At 38.3% G+C, this 20,810-nt stretch overlaps 1 protein-coding gene across 2 annotated transcripts in view; it reads right to left on the bottom strand.

Annotated features, from left to right (window-relative positions):
* sfswap (splicing factor SWAP) overlaps window positions 1-20,810 on the bottom strand; it is a 123,093-nt gene that overhangs the window by 11,990 nt on the left and 90,293 nt on the right. The window contains exons 1-15 of one of the 2 annotated variants that reach the window (XM_088434880.1): window positions 19,134-19,243; window positions 18,746-18,942; window positions 17,468-17,631; window positions 15,041-15,172; window positions 14,362-14,435; window positions 13,386-13,611; window positions 13,195-13,295; window positions 12,927-13,077; window positions 10,439-10,691; window positions 10,128-10,292; window positions 9,899-9,992; window positions 7,738-7,798; window positions 7,075-7,178; window positions 6,859-6,991; window positions 3,764-3,960 (exon numbers count right to left, since the gene is read on the bottom strand). In XM_088434880.1, the coding sequence (XP_088291006.1) occupies window positions 3,764-3,960; window positions 6,859-6,991; window positions 7,075-7,178; window positions 7,738-7,798; window positions 9,899-9,992; window positions 10,128-10,292; window positions 10,439-10,691; window positions 12,927-13,077; window positions 13,195-13,295; window positions 13,386-13,611; window positions 14,362-14,435; window positions 15,041-15,172; window positions 17,468-17,631; window positions 18,746-18,942 (2,052 nt within the window). In that variant the 5' untranslated portion in view covers window positions 19,134-19,243. Of the gene's footprint in view, window positions 1-3,763; window positions 3,961-6,858; window positions 6,992-7,074; window positions 7,179-7,737; window positions 7,799-9,898; window positions 9,993-10,127; window positions 10,293-10,438; window positions 10,692-12,926; window positions 13,078-13,194; window positions 13,296-13,385; window positions 13,612-14,361; window positions 14,436-15,040; window positions 15,173-17,467; window positions 17,632-18,745; window positions 18,943-19,133; window positions 19,244-20,810 lie in introns of those variants that run through there. The other variant, XM_088434879.1, reaches the window with a different exon arrangement.

A 20,810-nucleotide genomic window follows, 5' to 3' on the forward strand; every position in this document is an offset into this window, starting at 1 on the left:
TTCTCCCAACGGCCACGCGCTTGTCAGCTCTTTGTCTTGTCAAGTTTATTTTGCCCTTTGATTTTTTTCATAAACACGAGTGCCATTTATCTATCAACTTCTCTCTAGGGAGAGCTAAGTGAGCTAAATGCCAACTCCTAAAGAATTGGAATAAACAAATTAAATTGACATTAATAACAAATGTTCAAGCTGAAAAAAAGTTAAGACTGCTATATTATTGAGGCTTCATACATTCATATGCAAGAAGTATTTTTCCATAACATTGTACATTAGTATTTTTCCATATGTTCTTTGTGCATATTTTAAGTGATAAAGGAACCACTTTAACACCCCTACCTAAAATAATGTAGCGATCATAAACACTCATGATCCAAGTTAAGTGTATCTTGCCCAAGCAGGTGAGACACCCTGCATTTTCTCAGCCCGATGTTGGGATAAGCTTCCCATAAGTCAGATCTAATTTTAAACAAACCTTGCTTCCCGTCATTTCATTATCTCTGCCTTAGCACCGACTCCCGATAAGGCGCCAACAGAAAGGTGTGATAAATATTCCTCTCCCGACTTTCCTGACTGTTTGTTAAATAGCTATTGATTGTCCTATGCAGCTTGCGCTCCACATTGCAGACGTTTGCCCCTTTATCTCATTTGCCTCCTGCTTTCATCTGCTTTCTTCGTGTTGTGCTTCATCCAATCCATGCCATTGGTTAAGGAATGTTTTGTCCATTCCACAGTATTTTACCAGATTGGGAATGGTAAGGGTTGACCCAAAACACCAACACAATTATAATTTTAATGGTTAATAAAACAAAGAGATGGCACAGAGCTCTTTTTTTTTTAAATCCAAAACATCTTTGTGCTGATTAGGGGGGTATATGGTTGAACAAAATATTTCAAATGAGGGTGCATCATTGAAAAAAGGTTGCCAACCACTGCCATACCTAATTAAGTTTTGAAATACTGTTGTAAGCGTCTGAAAGTTCATACACAAAGTACAATTTTACAGTGAAGGTTTTTTTCCCCCCTTCTCATGGCTGCAGAACAAGTCACTGAACATCTGGAGAGGTGCAAGAGAAATGGCACCATAGTTACAGAAGAACCCGCACACACACACCTGGCCTACGAGGCAGCGATCCAACTTTACAGACAAAAACCAGCGGGCTCACAGCGGGAATTGGCATCAATCAAATAAAGTCATTTGCTCATTAAAAGCCTGCCAGCAATTGTATTTGCAAGTCTGGATTTTTCACCATTGGTTTGACTATTTTTAAATTTAAACTTTGCAACACCCTTATGAAACTGAAACAACAATAACAAGTCGATTGACCTGTTAATGCTGCATTATCAAAACTAAGGAAGGTACAGTGCTTTCAAAAGACTACCACTTTAAAAATGCTGTTTCTACTTTATTCTTTCTTACTATACTACCGATTGAGCAGGTTTTCTTAACTAAAATGACTAGAAATGACAGAATGCTGGATGGGTGGTTCTCAAGACATGCCTACAATAGGTACAAAAGACTTAATTGTGGAATTTAAAGGGATACTCTCTTTATTTGTAATTTTTTAGAAGTAAAAAGGTAAGATTTTGTCCATAATTAACTCTTGAAGTTAATTGGCCATTTTTAGACACTCCTTTAGCCTAACACTTGAAATGTGCTGAAGGCTCAGGTAACAACCAATCACGAATCAGCTTATAAAAGATACGTCTAAAAGACGAGTAATGGTTTGCCGTTACCCTGTTGTTGAGCAAAAGTCATGTCATGTTCAATTGACAGCAAATGAAAAATGTCTTTTTAAAAGTATTGATTGTACACAACAATTTAGTTATCTGAAACAAAATCTATTTTTACTGCTAAGAATGACAACAGACTACCCATTTACGCAAGTTATGCACAAGATATGAATGGTGTCAGGGTGCAAAGAACATAGGCCATTTTTGGTTTCGACTCTTCCTTAAAGCTGTAGAGCCATTTCCACAGTAAACACAACAATTCAACAAAGACTAACTAAATGAAAACGTTAGCTAGTTAATTGTAAAGGGCTTAGGCGATTGCAGACTGGGAGTCCCACAGCCAATCGAGCATTGCATTAACATGGCGCCCCTAACTGTCACCACAGCTGCTTGTTTCAAATGTTAAGTGGCATGCGCTAGGTATGCCTGCCACAGCCAATTATGTCTGCTGAATTTTGCAGATGCAAACATGATAATTGAAGCAAAAGTGTCAATCTCCAACGCAAGTGTTTATAAGGAGACTAAAACCATAGTTCTGCCTTAACTCCTTGAAAGAACAGAATCAAAACTTTCTCTGCCATTGATGGAAAGCTGCTCAGGGAGACATCACCAGGACCACTCACCGGGGTCGTTTGCCCAATCAGTTTCCCAATACGCTAATGACTGCCCCAGACTCTCAACCACTACTGTTGGTCTCAGATATTGCTAACACTTTGCTCACATCACGCCTCTGTACTCCACTCAAACTCAAATCCATGAAAACACAACAGATGGTGATAAAAACAAGCTATTAATGAATATTGTTGAACTCATCTTTGTCCACGTGCTTTGTGTCACAGCCGCACAAAAATGAACAACATCACAGAAAACAACATACCCGATAAATGAGCACTTTGCAGCCATTAACACTGACAAAGTGATTTCTTGTTTACCTGCTGTTTGTACAGTATTGTTTGCTTTTTAGGGCTATCACCATTGTGTGATAAGTTCCAAGTTGATTTGTGAGCTACAGTTTGGTTGTGCTACAGGGGCCAGTAAAGGCTATTGAAACATTTCTTCACCAGATATTGCGTGATAAACAACATTAAGGTTGCATAATCCGAATAATACCCTAGAAATTGGCTTTGTCAGTCCCGTATCTAAATGATTTATGCATGTCATCACGCAGAAGAGATTTTTTCCTTCCAATATTTGAATATGGGCAGTGGTCTTGTATGATTTCATACGGATACCCAGTGATAATTACACATGCGTTAAAAAAGCTCATAACTAACTTTTAATGAAGCTACAACATACATGGTAATGAATAGCATTGATGTCTGTTACACCTTAAGCAAACATCTGAAGATATTACTCATATCAGGTTTATAATTATTTACTGTCTACAAAGAATAAATATTATTACTTCATCTTACAAAGAAGCAAAAGATGGCTACATTTTTGTATATCTGCATCGTACTGCTCAGAGGGGCCCATGCATCAACAACAGATGGAGCTGCAAACTATTTAACTGAAGCAAAACATTTTTGGGGCATGTCGGGAGCGAATGAACAGCATTTCCATTCATTCCATTTCAATGCCAAACCATAATTTGAGACGCAAATGTTTAACATTATGAGTGCAATTGATCATGTTTTTTAGGGGGTAATATTGCATGAATACGACAATTGCTTTTAATTTGCAAAGATTGTGTTTTTACATTTCAGATAATCAAAGTACACAATGTTGCAGGCAGTTTTGACTGTCCATGTTGCAATTACCAAACTTTGACATGTTAAAGAACATATGGCACCACAGGAACATAAGGGCTAACTTTTTTTTTTTTTCAAATGCGGACCTCTATAGGAACAAAGAAGCATTATGCAAGAAGATGAACTAGCACTGGCTCATTCAGGTGCCAACAATGTGTTCCTTTAAGACTTGCTTAGCCATGATTTCAGGGAGGGTGAGTAGGTTAATGGTGCAGTTAAATTATGTACGAACATGAACACAATGACAATTACAGAAGCTCCTTTATCAAACATTTATCTACCTCAAGCTGCGTGGATAAGTCTAGTTCAGCTCTCTTGGCCTCTGGCTCCCCCATTAATGGGTTGCGGAGAGTTTGGAGGAATAGCGCTGCCTTCCTCTTCCTCTCCGCCTGTAGCTGTTTCTCTTTGGACTCTTTGGATGCTTGCGCCAGCTTCTCTCTGGCTGCAGCTGCTAGACGATCCTCCAGTTTCTGTTTGGCTGAGATGAAAGAGTGAAGACAGAAAAAAAGACGGTAACATTTCCACAATGCCTTTTTTTTCCCACTGTTAGATGGTGCTGAGAGGAGAGAGAAATTAATTTTTTTTTTGCAACATTACAGGGGCAGCAGGAGAATTGTTAGATGCTGTAAATAATAAGGGAAAAACTAAGGCCAGGAGGAAAATACAAAAATAAGTAAGAAAGTGAAACAAACAGAAGATAAAACAAAGATATATTTACCACACCTAAATAAAAGTTGATGTTTTCTTTTGAGCCATTCTGTCTTAATGACAAAAAAATACCATGTTATGGTGGCAGATAATCTGAAGCGATTTGAGATGGCATAGAAAACGAAAAAGTAGGCATGTGGGAAGCGGCGTGGAGAAATCTGCATGACAATGGGGGTGGAATAAATTCACAGCCCCGAGAGCTGAGAAAAAGAGACGGTGACAGAAACGGAGGGAAGATGATGTGAAACAAGCTCACAGAATGGTAAAAATGAGACGAGACAGAAAGGGACAAAGAAAGCCCATGTGGAAAAACAAGCACAAGTTATAAAAATTTTAAGGGTTGCCTTATCAAAAGGAGCAAATGGGTAAGTGGAGCCAAAAACCGAAAAGATAATGATCCTGTTTGACTTCATAACACATAGAATGTAGTTGTGCAGTTTCAATGAAAAATACATGTGTATTATTCAACTTGATCAACTATGCCAGCAATTCTCAAAAAGTGATAGGCGTACCCCTGGAGTTAGTCGAAAGCAATTTAGTGGGTATGTGACATTTTAACAGGTTTCTACATATGTCAGCAAATCTCATTTAATGTTTTTTATAAAGAGCCTTAAAGGAACCATACTTTTTCAGATTAAGAGCAAATTAATTGGAACATGAGAAACATATTGCTGGATTGTGTTTTTAATTTATTTAACGGAGACACTGTACATGCGCATTCTGTAAATGCACCAGATTAACCCAAGAGGCTAATTTTCATCTGCAGTCCCAGGAGCAACTGGGGGTTCAGTGATCAAACCCACAATCTCTCTGCCACTAAGCCATGCTGTCCCCAATAGTAACTCATTTGCAAATGGTTGTAAAAAATTTTGTCAAGATTTAAGAAGACCTTTTCATGAGTGACCTTTTTTTGTCAAATGAGTGAAAAATATACACTTCAGCAGTTTCTAAATTGTTGAAAAGCACTGAGTGATGTAATGTGGAAGCACCTTCACATAGTGAAAAACATGCGACCTCTGAAAATCAAGCAGTCTAAAGAATTGGGAGTACTTATCACTGGGAACCACTTAAGGTACATGTGGCCATTTTCCAGGCCATCGATACAGATTAGCATTCAGCTGTCTGCCGCTGATTTTCCCGCTACGATATCTGATCAAGTTAGGCTCGCTGACCGACGGCCACTTTGCCATACAGCCCAGCAAACTCAATTAGCAATTTATTAGGCTTTTCAAGCCTATTTCTCCGGTGGTCCGTCAGCCCGGAAAAGAGCGCATTCCACTTTTGAGACTTGCCTGTGGAACCCTAAGTGGACCTGTCAGCTGCCTCCATGCTGAAAAGTAGCATATTTGTCTGAATGGTCTGTGTTTTGTCTTCGTAGGCTCTAGTTAGCATTAGTCTTTATGATCTAAAGCAGGTTATTACTCTCTTGCTCTGACCCCTCGTTATCTAATAAATTGTAAAAACAGCCCGTTTAAATATGTATACTGACTTGAGAGACACTCGAATAATTCTCTCCTGGCAAGCAATCTATTACTGTGAATAATTAAAAAAAAAAAAAAAAAAAAATGCTAGTCAAAGCAGAGAGGCACACGTTTAGTACCAAGACATTAAATGGCAGTGTACATGTCTTGTGTGTGCATAACTTTAATGTATGTTTTTTCCCAACCATGCAGCTTTTACAAACAACTGCGCCAGCAATTTTAAACCTGACATGAGAACTGTGAGACAAAATTCCATTTGGTATTTCAACACAATTACTACCATAATTAGTGACCCTGTCAGGGATATGGGCCCGAGACAACATTTTATTTCTAAACTTTTAAAACTATTTTAAAAAACTCATTCACTAAGATTGACAGAAAATGACATCAAAGATTTGCTTTAACTAGACTAGCAGTGAATGGGTTAGCTCATTCACTGCCACTGACAGCTACAGTTCATACCTGTAAATCAAACATCTATTTTGACTGGGCTCAAAATGCATCAGTTGCTATATTTGCATCATACGAACAAAAACAGGGCTTTTAAGCACTCCCGTTTTCTTTTGTCTATGAATCACATGATACATTTTTTTAATGACTGTATATGTTGAGAGGGATGACAGACCTCAGGCTCTAGTATGCAACAGAAAAGGTCAAGAATTCTATGGGTTATCTTGAGTTCATCCGTTCCACATTCAGGGGAATGAAAATCAGCTTCGGCCTTCTTTAAAATATCCCACAGATCAGAGACTTGATGTCAAACTATATGGAGGATCTCATTGGATCACCAAAGATCTGCAGTTTTCAGACATCCATCCAGACTGTAGCTGAATGCTGATGACAATGTTGGGAGAAGAATCAATGACCAACACTTTCTGAAATAATCTAGTTCAATCCTACTATGGATTTTTAAATCACTGGATGGCTTCAGGCCAAAAAAAAAAAAAAAAAAATCAGGTATACTGGTTCAAGATTATTCGCTGTTCCTGGAAATATTTGCACCACTTTACAGACGTAATACAGGACACAGTGCACATCTCACACTATAACTAATCTAAGAGCCTGACACCTTAGGACCTTTTATTATTGATTTTATCATTTGATATTAAATGCTAATGCACATAATAGAATGATGACATGAGCTCAGGATTAAAAACGCTGAAACGGAAAAGACTTAATTTTGTTACCTTGTTTTGCCTCTAGTTCCTGCAAACTAAGACATGGTCTCTTCTCCTCTGGTGCACTGACTGGTAGAGGTTCCTTTTCAACCAGTTCTAAACCGTCATTGACAACTGCTTGGAGCCTCTCACTTTCTAGCACCTGTAAACACATATTCATTTGTTAAAGTAAACTATTTCAAATCACCGAGCATAAAAGATTACATTTATAAGGTAGAACAAAACCTTGTCCTCATCGGAGTCGTCGTCCAACCTAACTCGGTTTTTCTCCAGCGGCAGCATTTCATTTTCCTTTGGCTTGATGGCGAAACAAATTGGTGCAAAAGATGCTGGGGCAGAAAAGAAATAGATTTTTTTTAAAAAGTTACTGGAAAAATAGTTTTTAAAAAAGCCAGTTATCCATTGACAGTATGGACCAACACACAAACAATTTGTCATTGGTTGGCAAGCATGCATGCTCAAGGACTACATTAATTATGTAAACCTGTTTATTTTAAAAATGATGTTCAAATAAGGCAGAGAGACAGTCATTAATAACTTTCGGGAAAACTAAAGCCGTATTCTTGTATCCCTCCAGGAAAAAAAAAAATCAAATAAAACCTTAATGCTTCCTGTGTATGGCTGGCCATTCCTTTTGTATTATTACCAGCACCACAGCCATTCATATTTGCTGGCCCACTACGTGGCCTTGTTGCCTGTTGATAGCCTATGTGAAATACTGTCTTCATTTGCTAATGCACACAAGGTTCGGCCAACTATATACAGTTTCAGCCTCATACTACAAACTGAAATAACTTGTTTGTATACCAACAGATTTACGGTTGATAAATCGAATAAGCAGAAACTTGTTTACCAAGGAAGGAATGCTAAAAAGGAAAGGACATATACCTTTGTTCATTTTGGAATCACAGCCAGACTGATCCACATGAAGTTTCCCACCTTCAATCATCTAAATAAGAGGTATGAGAGGTCACAATTACAAAATTGTTTTCCAAGGTTCATAAATAATGTAAATACAACAACATAAATATACATTGCTGAATGAAAAATAGGAAATCTCAGTCCCATCACTGGTGATCTTGATAATCATAGGGGATTGGCGAAGGCTTAATTTAATGCCTGTGGTAACTTTTTAAAATGTATTTTTAACTGACAAACTTATTTTCAAAGACCTCACCTGAATCATAAGTTGTACACAAGACTTGCCATCCTCTGATGCAAGTGCAAGTTGTATTTTTATTATTAGAGGTTTTCCCTGAAGTAGGGCAGGGTGTTTTTCTTTTTTACGGTTTACTAGAAGTTCGAGCATATTTTAAGGTATTCAATTTCATCACAGGAACATTGACTCCTCAGCCAAATCAGCAGCAGCACTAGATCCATTCCAAGTAAATTCATTTTTTTACCGGAAAACGTACTTAAAAACAAATGTCCGACCTGGCAGAACAACAGGGAGCGGCATCCCGAGTTCTGCCATGATGGGTCACACTCCTTTGCACTCCGACAATTAGATTGATCAATGCCAAATGGCGCCGCAGACAACGTTTGTTCACTTCCACTCTCTTGTCCTCACCGCACGATTAGCATGAACATAATGAACACAGCAAAGGTGATGTGCTCTTGATGAGGACTATAGAATAAACAGCAGGGGAGGTGAGGGATTTGTAGGTCATTTGGCTTTAAAGAATGTAGACTCATCCAAGTTTTTTAAATTTATATCCAGGGATCCAATCCCAGATATTTTTTTTACAGATTTTTTTTCAAATAGTTGTATGAAAGAGGTTATGAAAATAGCTTGCATTGCATGATGTAACAATCAATTTATAATTCACAAATGATTGCGTGCACAATATATAAGGATGGGCTACCTTTATATTAAAACATCTTGTATGAGGAACGACAATGGAACAAACACAGTGACTTGCCAATGCTAATGCCTACATGTCAAGAGAGTGCCAGGGCAGACTGACAACTACCAATCACAGAGATGTTTTTTTTTCCCCTTGACAAAATAATTTGTTGAAGAAAAGAAATGATTTAAAGATTTGGACCGCTTGCAAAAAAAAAAAAAATATATCGCCTCCAGTCTGGTGAGTGGCAGGCTTGCAAGATGGTTCAAAATATGACTCAGCTTTCTCTACCATGTTGATTGTGGGTAGGAATCCTTGGATTTCCAATGCTGATGAAAGAATGGCTGCATTGCTTACAAGTGCACAGATGATAAATGTCAGACCACCCGAGTTTGTGTACGCTGGTATAATCAGAGAAGTTAGATAGTAGTGCGATTCTTGTCAAACTGCACAAGGGTCTAAATTCAAAATGGATATTGTGACGAAATAAGTATTTCTAATATAGTTAATGTGCAGCTCATTGCTCCGATACAAAATATGCATTTTGGTTACTGTGTTAATAGCAGGGCATCAGTACAGAACAGCTTGCTCAGAGACACATCTTCAGAAATAGATACATCTTTAATAATGATTGGAATAATAGCACATTTTTATATTTAATAATTGGGCAGAAAATATAAGACCAAATAAATAGTAAAAAAAATAAATTCTCCATATGTCACATTTATTGAATCTCTCAAGGGGATGGGTAACATTTTGATTGTTGGTTGGCTTGTCACTGCCGATCCAACAAATTCATTGTGAATGGTATGAATGAAACGCTATTCATCCGTGAGAATGGGGAAGAAAAAAAAAAAATCCATCTACTCCTTTGACATATTTTCTCTGCACACAAACTGTTCTGTAATGTTTTCTCAACAATTGGGCCTTGTTGGAGATTTTCGTGGTTGTGCATCTAAACAAAACAATCTAGTTTTGTTGGGATACAATTTTCATAATTTCAACTTGTGTATGTGTGCATGTCAGTGATGACTTGAGACCCAAGCGAATGGAGGCACTTTTGTGATACACATTTTTTTAAGAAGCTATGTGAAGGCGGAATGTTCAATAGTTTGACACAGCTGGGTATAAAAGCTGAAAAGGGCCTTTCCTTGTAAATTCACTCAGCAAAGACACACGGTCACGTCAAAAGCTTATAATACCTCTGGCAAGCCTTTTCCTTCTTTCTGCATGAAGTAATTCTTCTTATACTCATAATAGGTGTTGTACTGATGCCAAGACTGCAGAAAGTCAAATCTACAGTGGACAGAGTGAAGAAGACACATTGGATGAGAATCTGTCTGGAAGACTCAGTCAAAGGCAATGAAGTGCTTTTATGCTATGAAATTGGGAGAAAAAAAACCTGTAAATACAAAAAATATGCAAACTCACCGTGGGTCATTCTTGGCGCGGACACTGGCTTCAAATTTGAGTCCGTTCCTGACAACATACTCTGCCAGCTTGTCTATAACTGCCTGTATGTCCACCGGTGGGGGAATTATAGCGGGTGCTGCTGATGCTGCTGCCGTGGCGACTGGAGCTTCAGCCTTGAAATTACTTTCAGCAGAAATGAAAGAAGGTTCGACAAGTTAAACCCATTAGTGACCTGTGCGCTTTCTGAGTCTGATGAGTCACTCCAGCTACATGTCTATAATCCAACCAAGACCCGATTTATTTATTACATCATATCGTCATAGCTCTACCTGATTCCTGCAATGGTACCAGGAGCGACAGAGGTCGTGACCTGAGAAGGGTCAACAGCTGGTGATGCCATGGCAATGTTTCCAGAGATGGTGGATGAATGAGGAAACGTTCCAGAAGCAGTGGTGGGAGTCATTCCAGATGAGTGTACGCTGCCATAGTAGGAGGTGGCATCGACTCCCGGGGGAGGTGGGGCTACGCAGTATGTTCCATCAGGAAGCATGTAGTAGCCATAATACACAGCAGATGCGTTATCTGTAAACAAAGCAGAAGGCCGTGTGAGAGAAATACTCCAAATGTGCTGCTTCATGTGTGACAGTCAAAAAAAGAAAACCGTGGACCGCATTGGATGACCGATTTCTAGATCACATTAATACCTTTGTGAATTAGATACTGCCATTTAAATATCTTGAGGCATGGAAACAGCCAAGAAAGAGAAGATGAAACTTTATGAGCTGTAAATAATAGATATCATTCACATGATAAAATTTCTCTTTAGTCAGCTCTGATTAAATGGCAAAGAATAGAAATGTAGTCATGTATGAAGTATTGAAACCCGTAAAGTCAAATTGTTAGGATTTTAACAAATTCAATGCCATCCATCTCAAGTTTTTTTTTTATTATGCAACTGTTTAGTGCCAACCACAAGTTTACACATTAACTCATTTACTGCTATTGACAGGCAGCTCTATAAATAGCATAAACCATGCATTGATTGAGTTCAGAATACATTTCGCCAAAGTAATAATTGATTAGTTACTACAGCATTATTGTCAACAACTTTATTATAGATTATCAAATGATCATCATCTGTGCAAGCATCAGATGTATTATATTTGTGTTGAATAAAAATAAAACGTGAGAAAATAATTTCACTTAGGAGGAGGGAAAAAACAAAACATTTTTTTTACACCTTTGTCTGACGTTATGGACCAAACCAGTATTTGAATCTCAGTTTACTTATGTCATCGTACTGTCAATTTGAAATAGTGACCTGTTCTTCAATAAAAGGAAGAAAATTAAACTTTTTTTTTTTAAATCCAATTTGGATTATTTGACAAAATAATTGACAGATTATTCATTAGTTGTTATCATTAGTTGCAGCCCCAAATTAAAACCAAATAAGATGCTCCAGAATCAAACCATGCCATCCATTTTTTTTTTTTTTTTTGAGCAAAGAACCAAAAAATCCAAATCAAACTGCAGCGTCATCTTAAGATTTACGGTTGTTTGGTGGATGGCGGAGGGCTTGTAAGTGCCGAGCATAATCGAGTCGAGGCGGTCGTGTGAGCAGCTGCATTCAAATTGGTCTCCTGTGAACAACATCACAGTGCGCTGCCTGTGTTCAGCCCTCAGGAGGAGAGCAAAGCGGAGGTGTTCATTACGAGGCTGTGATATTTTCGCTGTTGCTTAGGCTTTCTTTGTGGGTTGTGCTTTATTGTTCGTTGTCATGTTTTTAATAGTTACGCAATAACGTGTCAGTTACAAGAACTAATTTATATACAAAGTAGTAAGAAAGTGCGACTTCAATGCTAAGTGTGCCCATCACGCGTGTTTTCCTAAAGGAAGTGAGAATGAGTGGTAAACAGAGGAAATTAATGGTCGGTGTCAATGAGGGTATGGTGATATGAACACATTAGTCACTGAACTAGTTAACTTTAAAGCCAAATCCAATTTTCTCTAATCAGAAAATGGAAATGCAACACTAGAAGATGTCATTAAAAAAGTGTGTTGGTGAAATGAAGACTTTTATGGTGAAGAACAAAAAAGCCAAAAGGGATTCCAATGATTGTCTGGCGAAATAGATACGGTGAAATGGAACACACTTGGCTTACAGAGTGTTCAATTGATGCACTAAACTTGAAATTGCGGGTGAATTTGGAATAGTACTGTCAACAAACCAAATTCCTAAAGATCACTACTCTGGGCTAAAATGACCAAAGTATTAACTCATGTGATCTTATGTTAGATTCCAGCCTCACGTGTCCATCTGTGGTGTCCTGAAGGATGTTTGATCTTACAAACGATGGATATAAGTGAACAGTCACCTGTGCCCCCCTCAAACCATTAATGCATTCACTTCCACAGACAGCTGTGTGTCAAAAATGCATTTTGGTATTGCATGAGTTAATGAGACCTATTATCTATCAAACATTGAAAAAAAAACTGACGGTTGGCAAAAATAAACAACTGAACCAATGCATGCATATCCTCCGAATGTTTGTTTACATTCCTAGTTTGCGCACACAACAAGCTTGAGGCTGTTAGTTAATGGATTCATTTAAGAACATATGAATCACCATGACCGCGTATGGAAGCCTTACTGTTTTCACCCATTAATAAAAAGATTGAAATGTCATCATGACTGAAAAAGACTAATGATATGAGGCTTATGAAAACAAAATCAATAATAAATGTGATTTGTCACAGCATTTAACAGAGCCATAGAATGCAAGCAAGTATATTTTTGGCCACAAAGATAATACTCACGGTCAGGTGTGTACTGCGTTACTGTGGTGGACACTGCAGGATCTGAAACTTCCTCAGTAGTAGGTTGTACTGCTGCCATGCCATTCTGTTCCTCTTTGGCTTTACGCACCAGTGCTGCAAGGGGGTGGTCTGGGTCCATCACCTGAAGTGGCTAAAAAAGGGGAAGTTTGCAACAGTTAAATTCTTAGCTCAGAAAGTTGACTTTTCAATATCATTGTTCCTTCAATATCATTGAGAAGAATTTTGCTTTTGACGTTGCCGTATTTACTTTCATAAGCTCCTCTAGTCGCGAGGACTTTTTAGGAGCAAACAAACTGGGATGAAGGTAGTTGCCATCCCCATCGTCATCAGAATCATCAGAATTGGATTCTGCAGTGAAACAAGAGTAAAACTGGCATCATAGTTTGTCCAAAAGTTGAATTTACAATGGGTGTTGCTGGGAGACAGAGTATATCCCACCTTCGGGCTGCTCTTGTTTGTTGGTGGAGGCCACGTTGTAGCGACCTTCTTTCATGGCCCTCAGGATGTGTTTGTAATATGGGTTCAAGTAATGGTCAAACCGAAGAAAGTCAAACTGGGAGTTACCAGCCTGTTTGGCTTTCAGCACAATCTCAAACTGAGCACCCTGCTGACATACAAAGGTGGCTGTCCGCTCTATAATGTTATGAGTCTTGATGGTTGCTGGCTGAAATGATAAAATTTTAATACAAAACAAGAAAGTTAAGTCATTTTTCCATAATTCATATTCTGAACCTAGAAGTGGAATGTTTCTAATTCTAACCCTAAGAAGTTTCTAAATAAGAAGTTTCATTTTGGTCGTTTGCTTAAATCCTGGTGTTGTAATATTTTCCTTTTTAGGTGTTCCTAAAGAATAAAAATGTGACCACCATGAGGTCACCATGCCAATCAGGTTCCACCGGCAGAAGAAGAAAAAACACGACCAAGGACACAAGCCATTTGATCTCCCAGGCATTTTCATGCAGAGCACCCCAACACCCATTCTGATCACATACATTTTAGACACACATGGGGGAAAAAAAAAATCATTGGGGAAAAAAAAAAAAAGGGCCATCATTAATTCATTATTGTTCCCCGTGTGCTTTCAATGATTAATCTTTGTCATTACCTAGAGAGCACATAGACGTGCCGAAATGTCCGTCCCGACACATATCTCACAGAGACGGATGCCGTAATAAATACTATTAAAGACTCCGACTTAAAAAGGTGTCAGGGTCAAACAATGAAAGCCAATTATGGTGCTCCGAGCTGCCATGGATTTTGTGACCTAGAAGGTTGAAGGGTGCACTCATTTATGTTCAGCACTGCGGATCAATTTACATTACTGTATTTTGCATGGAAGTATAACATTTGATGTGCATTCTGGCATGTACCAATCTATTGATGCTATTCCAATGACGGGATAGTTAACACTCACCAGTTCCACATCAGAGGGGATTTCAAGTCCCTGGGGCGCAACAAAAGGTTCTTCACTCTCCTCGGGCTCTGGCTCTTCAGTTGAAGAAGTGAAAACTATGATTAGTTCTTCAGCACAGACAAATTCACATATGCATGTCACCATTTTGACTAGTTATGTTCTCTGAATTAGTCAGTCAGGAAAATTGCAATAATATGTGAAATGAGATGCATTTTAAGTATTTAATTTGTGTAGATATGTGATATATAACCAAGAATATCAGAAGACAATCACAATTTAATATCCATATATTTTATGGCAAGGCAGCTCATCTGATGGAATTGAAATAGTCCCTGTTTTAGTGGCCAAAGTTCTACTGTCTCTTTAAAGCAAAGGAACAAAAGGACATAGTCCCAATGCGCTGACTGATGTTTATGATAAATGGGGGAGAAGCAGATAGGGCAACACAACCAATATGAGACAGGTTTTGACAGATGACTGTTAATTACACTGGAATTAACCTTCTGGCGATATAAGACCCACTTCAATTTACCTGCAATTACCGATGATGACAATTTGATGTATGTCATTATTATAAGTGTGTGCGAATGTCAGCCCTCACTGCACCCACCCATCATAGGCACTTGAACTTAACTGGTCATGTAGCTCCCCATTCAATGTGACTGACTTGACTTCTTACCAGTGTGTTTCTTAGCATCCTCTTCCTCTGTGGGTTGGGATGGGTCATAGTAGTCGGCGGTGTACTTGAAGGCCACGGCGTTGTAGGTTCCTTCATCGGCAAGTGCCTCACTCAGACGTTTGTACTCCTCCTCTGCGGGGGAGGGGAAAATATGTCAAGCATCCGAGTACATTCTTAACACAGTTATTAATCCTGGTAGCTAATCTGAATGCACACTGGCGCTCTGAGATAAAAACCTCAAAATAAAAGCCTGATAAGGCTATTGCTTTGACATTCATGTATTATTAGGTGTGTTTATTTTTAAATTGGTCTATGTAGCATGTTACGTTATGTTGATGTGGTGACATGACGAATAGTCTTACTCTTCCTCCCCGTCCTCCGATGGTGACCTTAACAATGGCGATTGTTCTGTACAGATCGCCGATTACAAAACCTGGCAGTCTAGAACTCAAATTAACTATCGTTCACAAATCTCTTGGGACCGTCACTGATCCTAAGTTTAGCGAGTCCATGTGTTTAAATGAGATGCAAAGTCCAAATTTTACACCGCAAACAGTGATGAAAACCCGCTTATTTTGACCCTTGAAATATGAAACATAGCTGTGATGTTCCTTAGGTAAGAAACCAAAGTGAATAATCATAGACTGGTTTCACCTGACCTGAACATTGCCTTTCTCCTATTGGAATTCATACCGCTTTCCTCATTAAAGACGCAAGGACAAAATTCCCACTCAAACTATCAATATCGCCATTGTGGTCTCTCTTGTGGCCAGATGGGCAATAAGAGGAATGAATGGGAGTCAAAATCCCAAACTCCAAGGGCAAGCCAGTCTTAAGGGATGAACTCATATACTGTATATATAAGCATGCGTGACATCCATCGTTAGTAAAGTCATTCCATCCTGTCAGTTTGCCCATAAGACATCATATTTCACTCAATATGGTGGCTTATTAATTTAAGACCCAATATGTCATTCAGGAGGGTGCTTTGTCATCAAAATTCCCCGTTTCATGAGGATGTCAAATGAATCAGATCTAGGTGTTGCAGCAGTCCAAAGTGATTCCTGTAGAAATGGATTCTGAGCCTTGTAACAAAGTCGTTTACATTTTTTTAGAACTCTGAAGTAAACAAACCCGATTTGGCCTTTAAGGGGACAGTGTGTAAGATTTTGAATATTTTTCATTAAAAAGAAATAAATTAAATGATAGTAATTTTCAAAAACTAGCAAATGTTGACCTAATGAATGTGTTCTTAATGGCCAACAGTATGTTTTAAATATAATCATAGGTCTAGTTATCATTAAATGATATTACATGGGGGGGTGGCACTTCTCCGGAGGCGGCCATGTTTGTTATAGCTGCGGACAATGGTAAATGCAACACCTGTAGCCCCTCCTGCTGTCCGTAATGAAAAACTGTCTAAATATTACACACTGCCCCTTTAATTCACAATAGCAAAAAAAAAAAAAGAAAAGAAAAAGAATTGTCATCTGCATGAACATCCATATCACAATTAGTTGCAACAGTCTCGTTTCAGTGATCCAGAGATAATTAGTGGGATGGTTTCATAATAGAGAAACAACAGCTGGATGCGACATCAGGATATTTGCTCAGGCAAAACGCCATAATGACGGCAGCTCACCATCATTAATCTTGAAATAAATACAGTAATGGAAATATTATGGGCACAAATCCAATAGATCAATATAACAGCAGTGTTGTCACTGAAAAATTGATTCATATTGACACTGTCTTCTATCACAAATTGAAAGCGGGGTTGTGACCCTGGGACAATGTTAATTATCTGTGAGGATTTTCGAATTTAAAAGAGCAGAAGTATATTTATGAGGGGCGTCTGTTGAATTAAACCTCATTTTCCCCTTGTCGTATTCATTTATTTACCAACTTACAATACTTCATATGTACAATATGTATCCTTCTGAGAGCCAGCCTAATCATGTGTTTTCAAAATTCATTGCATCCCACTCAAACATATGAGATCACTCACTGAGACCAAGATGCCCTTTACTGAGCAGAATAAGACATAGTAGGATAGCTCAAGTAAGTCAAAACATTTTGATAAAAATAGACCAAAAACAAATGTCCAGCTATAGAAATAATACAGCATAGCATAAAAGTGCAACTGCAAACCCACTCACCCAATTTAGGATAACATCTTGTATCAGTTAGCTTTGTCAGCCAATAATCGGATTATTAAAAAAAATAAAAAAAACAGCCATTTTCTAGTAACTTTTGAATATTCTGAGCAGGGCCTTATGTGTAAAAATGAAAATTCAGACACGGAAAAGAAACATTTCCTCAATTTAACTGTGATTTTCACAAGATGAAAAAGAAGACCCAGAGTAAAATAACATCATAAATTGAGTTCGTAATTGTGTTCATGCTGAACATAGGGTCAGCCTCTACCTTGCCTCGCCTCTTCTTCGAGCAGGTCAGTGTGAAAGGCCAGATATCGTTCTTCATCGCAGAGCGCCTCGATTCGAGCCTCTTCCTCCGACAGCTGGTAGGATGTGTTCCACGACCCACTGTCATACTCTGACAGGTCATGTAAGTGACCACGCCCATCATATCTGTTGAATGAAACGACGCATTAGCGAGAGGGAAATTGACACAAACTTATCGACATAAAAGACCTACTTACCACGGGCGGGTGGTCTATTACACCCCTAGCTATCATATGAAATATTCTGGAGACCTGCTTAACGTGAGTGCGCTTGTAAAAATGCTAAAATGATTTTTGAAAGCTAACCTAAAAGTGTAGTTAAAACCAAGAACCCAGTATCAAAATAAAAGCAATTAAAGCAACTCCCCTTACCTTACAGGGTTCCCCCTGTAACACTCATCAATACTTCTACATCTGTAAAGAGAGTTACATTCACACAAACCCGGATACATAAATACCTATCCGTAAGAACGCAAACGGACGACATTTTCCTGGGTTCGTCCCTCCATCGCTCTGATGCAGTTTCTCCAGGAAGACAAAGAAATGGGGTGCTGAGATTGGCATTCAGGGTTTGTCGTGACCCTTTTAGCCTATCTTGCTGGGGAAAGAACTGGGTTATGTCATAAAGACAGACATGTAAAAGTTGTACAGATGAAAGAACTTGAGCCACTGCAGGTCAAGGTGATCCAAAATAAAAGGTTAGTGTGTGTTGCAAAAGCCTTGTAGGTAGGACATGCTCATTGACAGGTATTTTTGGCAACATTTAATTGGGAAAAGAACAAACAAAAACATTCACAGTCTCTACTACATCATCTTCAGCGTAAATATATGGCAGAAGTAAACATTTCCAGAGATCTTCCAACATGCCAAATGCAAAGCCCAATTGACAGTAAAGCATAAGAAATTGGTCACCAAATGTTGCTTATGTGACGTACAATAACATAATAGTAGCATTAGCTGCTAACAATTGAGAACAGCGTAAACGGCTGGCAAAAAAAAAAAAAGAGAGAAAAAAAAAGATTTTCACATCAACATGTTACTCTGGAAATGTCATTTTCCTTATCTTTATCGCGCTGTAGAACGTCCAAAAATACGATTGCACAGGTGTAAACATTCTCAGCAGTTTTGGGCATCCCCGGGCTTCTGCAAGACTAACTCCAACCAGTTCCGTCAACTTTGAAACAGGCTAACGGACAGGCTAGATTGTTAGCATAGCGTTTCGGTGAAAGTGTTCAACCGACCTATCAATCATGATGTTCTTGTCCCCCATCCATGGGATAAGATGCTTTCCACGTTCGTGGTAAAGAGCTCTTTCGTCGTCTCGGAACAGTTTACAGGCATAGCCGAACACCAAAAGGTCGGCGTATTTGTCACTGTCACTAGCTTCTGTCGCCGGTTTGTTGTTCGACTCCTTCTTTGTGGTCCCGCGGCGATACATCTCCAAATAAATGATAAAAATACGTTAATATCTCTATCGAAATAGTACTTGCATAGAAACAAAGCCGCCAGCGTGATCATAGGTCAAACTAATCGTTGCTTCAAACGCCTCTCGGGTACAAAATGCTAGCTACCGTCGGTCGCCATGTTGAAAATAAGTAAATGTGGATGTGTGTCTTAGATTGCACTTACGTCACATCGTTGAACTCCACGAAGCGCAAAATAAATATGCCGTTTAGATTTTTAAAGTTAAGTTTATAAATTATGCATTGAAGTTTGCCAGAAATGACTTCATATATTTTTAAATGTTCGTTTTCCTATGTGGCAAATGTGCGATTACGAAATCAAGCAAGTCTGATCTGCCTGTCGTAGCGACACATGACATCGTACAGTTATGATAATGTAACCGAACTTTTTAAGTCTTTGTTCTTTTTTCGTTTGTTGTTATATTGAAAAAGTACATGATTATGTGTTATCAACTTAAATGGCGTTTATTTATTGTTTTTTATTTATTTATTTGTTTTAGTCTTCATTTTTCTGCATACCAAGGTTGTAATACTGTCTCAATATAATTTTGAGCGCATTTCCGTGGGTTTTTATTTATTATTTAGCAGTATACATATTAGAAAAGAATTCCTCAAATTCATCGCTTTAAGTTTAGCATTTTACACGCCTTTCACAAAAGTAGTAACCACATGTCTTCTTATAAATGTCTATGACATGTTGCTTATATCAAAATACCCGTTATATTAAATATTTAACCTGCAAAACGAATACAGAAAATAGTATTTAAATGGGTCTCTTTTGAAAGTCAAATTCAATTGAGATCTTAATTAGGAGAGGCAGATAGAATAAACACGCTATTTGAACTGGGAACTCAAGTACAAACACACAAATTTTGATCATAATTCAACCATATAACATCTTATTCAGGCAAAAAAAAAAAACATGCCTAATCAAAAGTACAGGAATGCACTTTTATATTCCATAGTCCAAAAAGGAGCAAAGATTTGTAAAGCTTTTATCTCTCCTTCTATTATTTAGTAGCTCTGCTAGTGCTTTGTTAAATTCCACCCATTGCCACAAACTAACTCCCTCATGAAGGTAGTGAGAAAACAAGGTGTCAAAAGGCAGACTTTCTCTAAGTCTGCCTTATTTAAATGCACAGTGACTTTGTCCGTGGCCACAGTATGCCCAGAGCCATAACCAGGACAAATGACATACTGTATCATAATCTACTCTACTAAGTGAGTTTCCTGTCGCCCTGATGTTGTACGGTTGCGGTTGCTCATCTATAAAGCAGGTTTACAGATTGGAATGGATTGTTACCAGCCCATTAAAAGGCTGTTATGAGTTGTAATCAGAATAATAGAGTATATTTGCGGCAGTGGGGCCTAATGTATACCGTATAAGCAAATTCCAGGAAGTGCAACCTAATTGTAGACGCAGGTTCACAGCATTTCAATTATAAAGGTTTCAGTGTAGCGCTACGAAAAAAAATTAACAGTCAGGTAAGTTGACTTTAATAATATCAAGATGAAAACTATCCGCCTGAAGGCTTCACCACAACCATTTTTTTTTTTTGCACAAAAAAAAAGGGGTATCACAATGGGATTGTTTTCAGTTATTAAAAAACGGGGACAAAAAACAACCTGCTGTTCTAAAAAAGCACTGCAAAAAACCCACACACAAATGCAAAGACTGTCTTGACAGAGCGCCATTGCTTGTTTCTGTGCACCACCTAGCGGCCGAATGGCTTGATGTTTATGTGTGATTAAAACATTAACTGATTTGGAAGTTAATGCAGTTTCTTCATAGGCAATTTTAACACGTGGAGCATCCCAAAATAAAGGAAAGAAATTCCCCCAA

This window comes from Hippichthys cyanospilos, chromosome 15 (assembly GCF_059441005.1).
Source record: "Hippichthys cyanospilos isolate Australia breed blue-spotted pipefish chromosome 15, RoL_Hcya_1.0, whole genome shotgun sequence".
Lineage (NCBI taxonomy): Eukaryota > Metazoa > Chordata > Actinopteri > Syngnathiformes > Syngnathidae > Hippichthys > Hippichthys cyanospilos.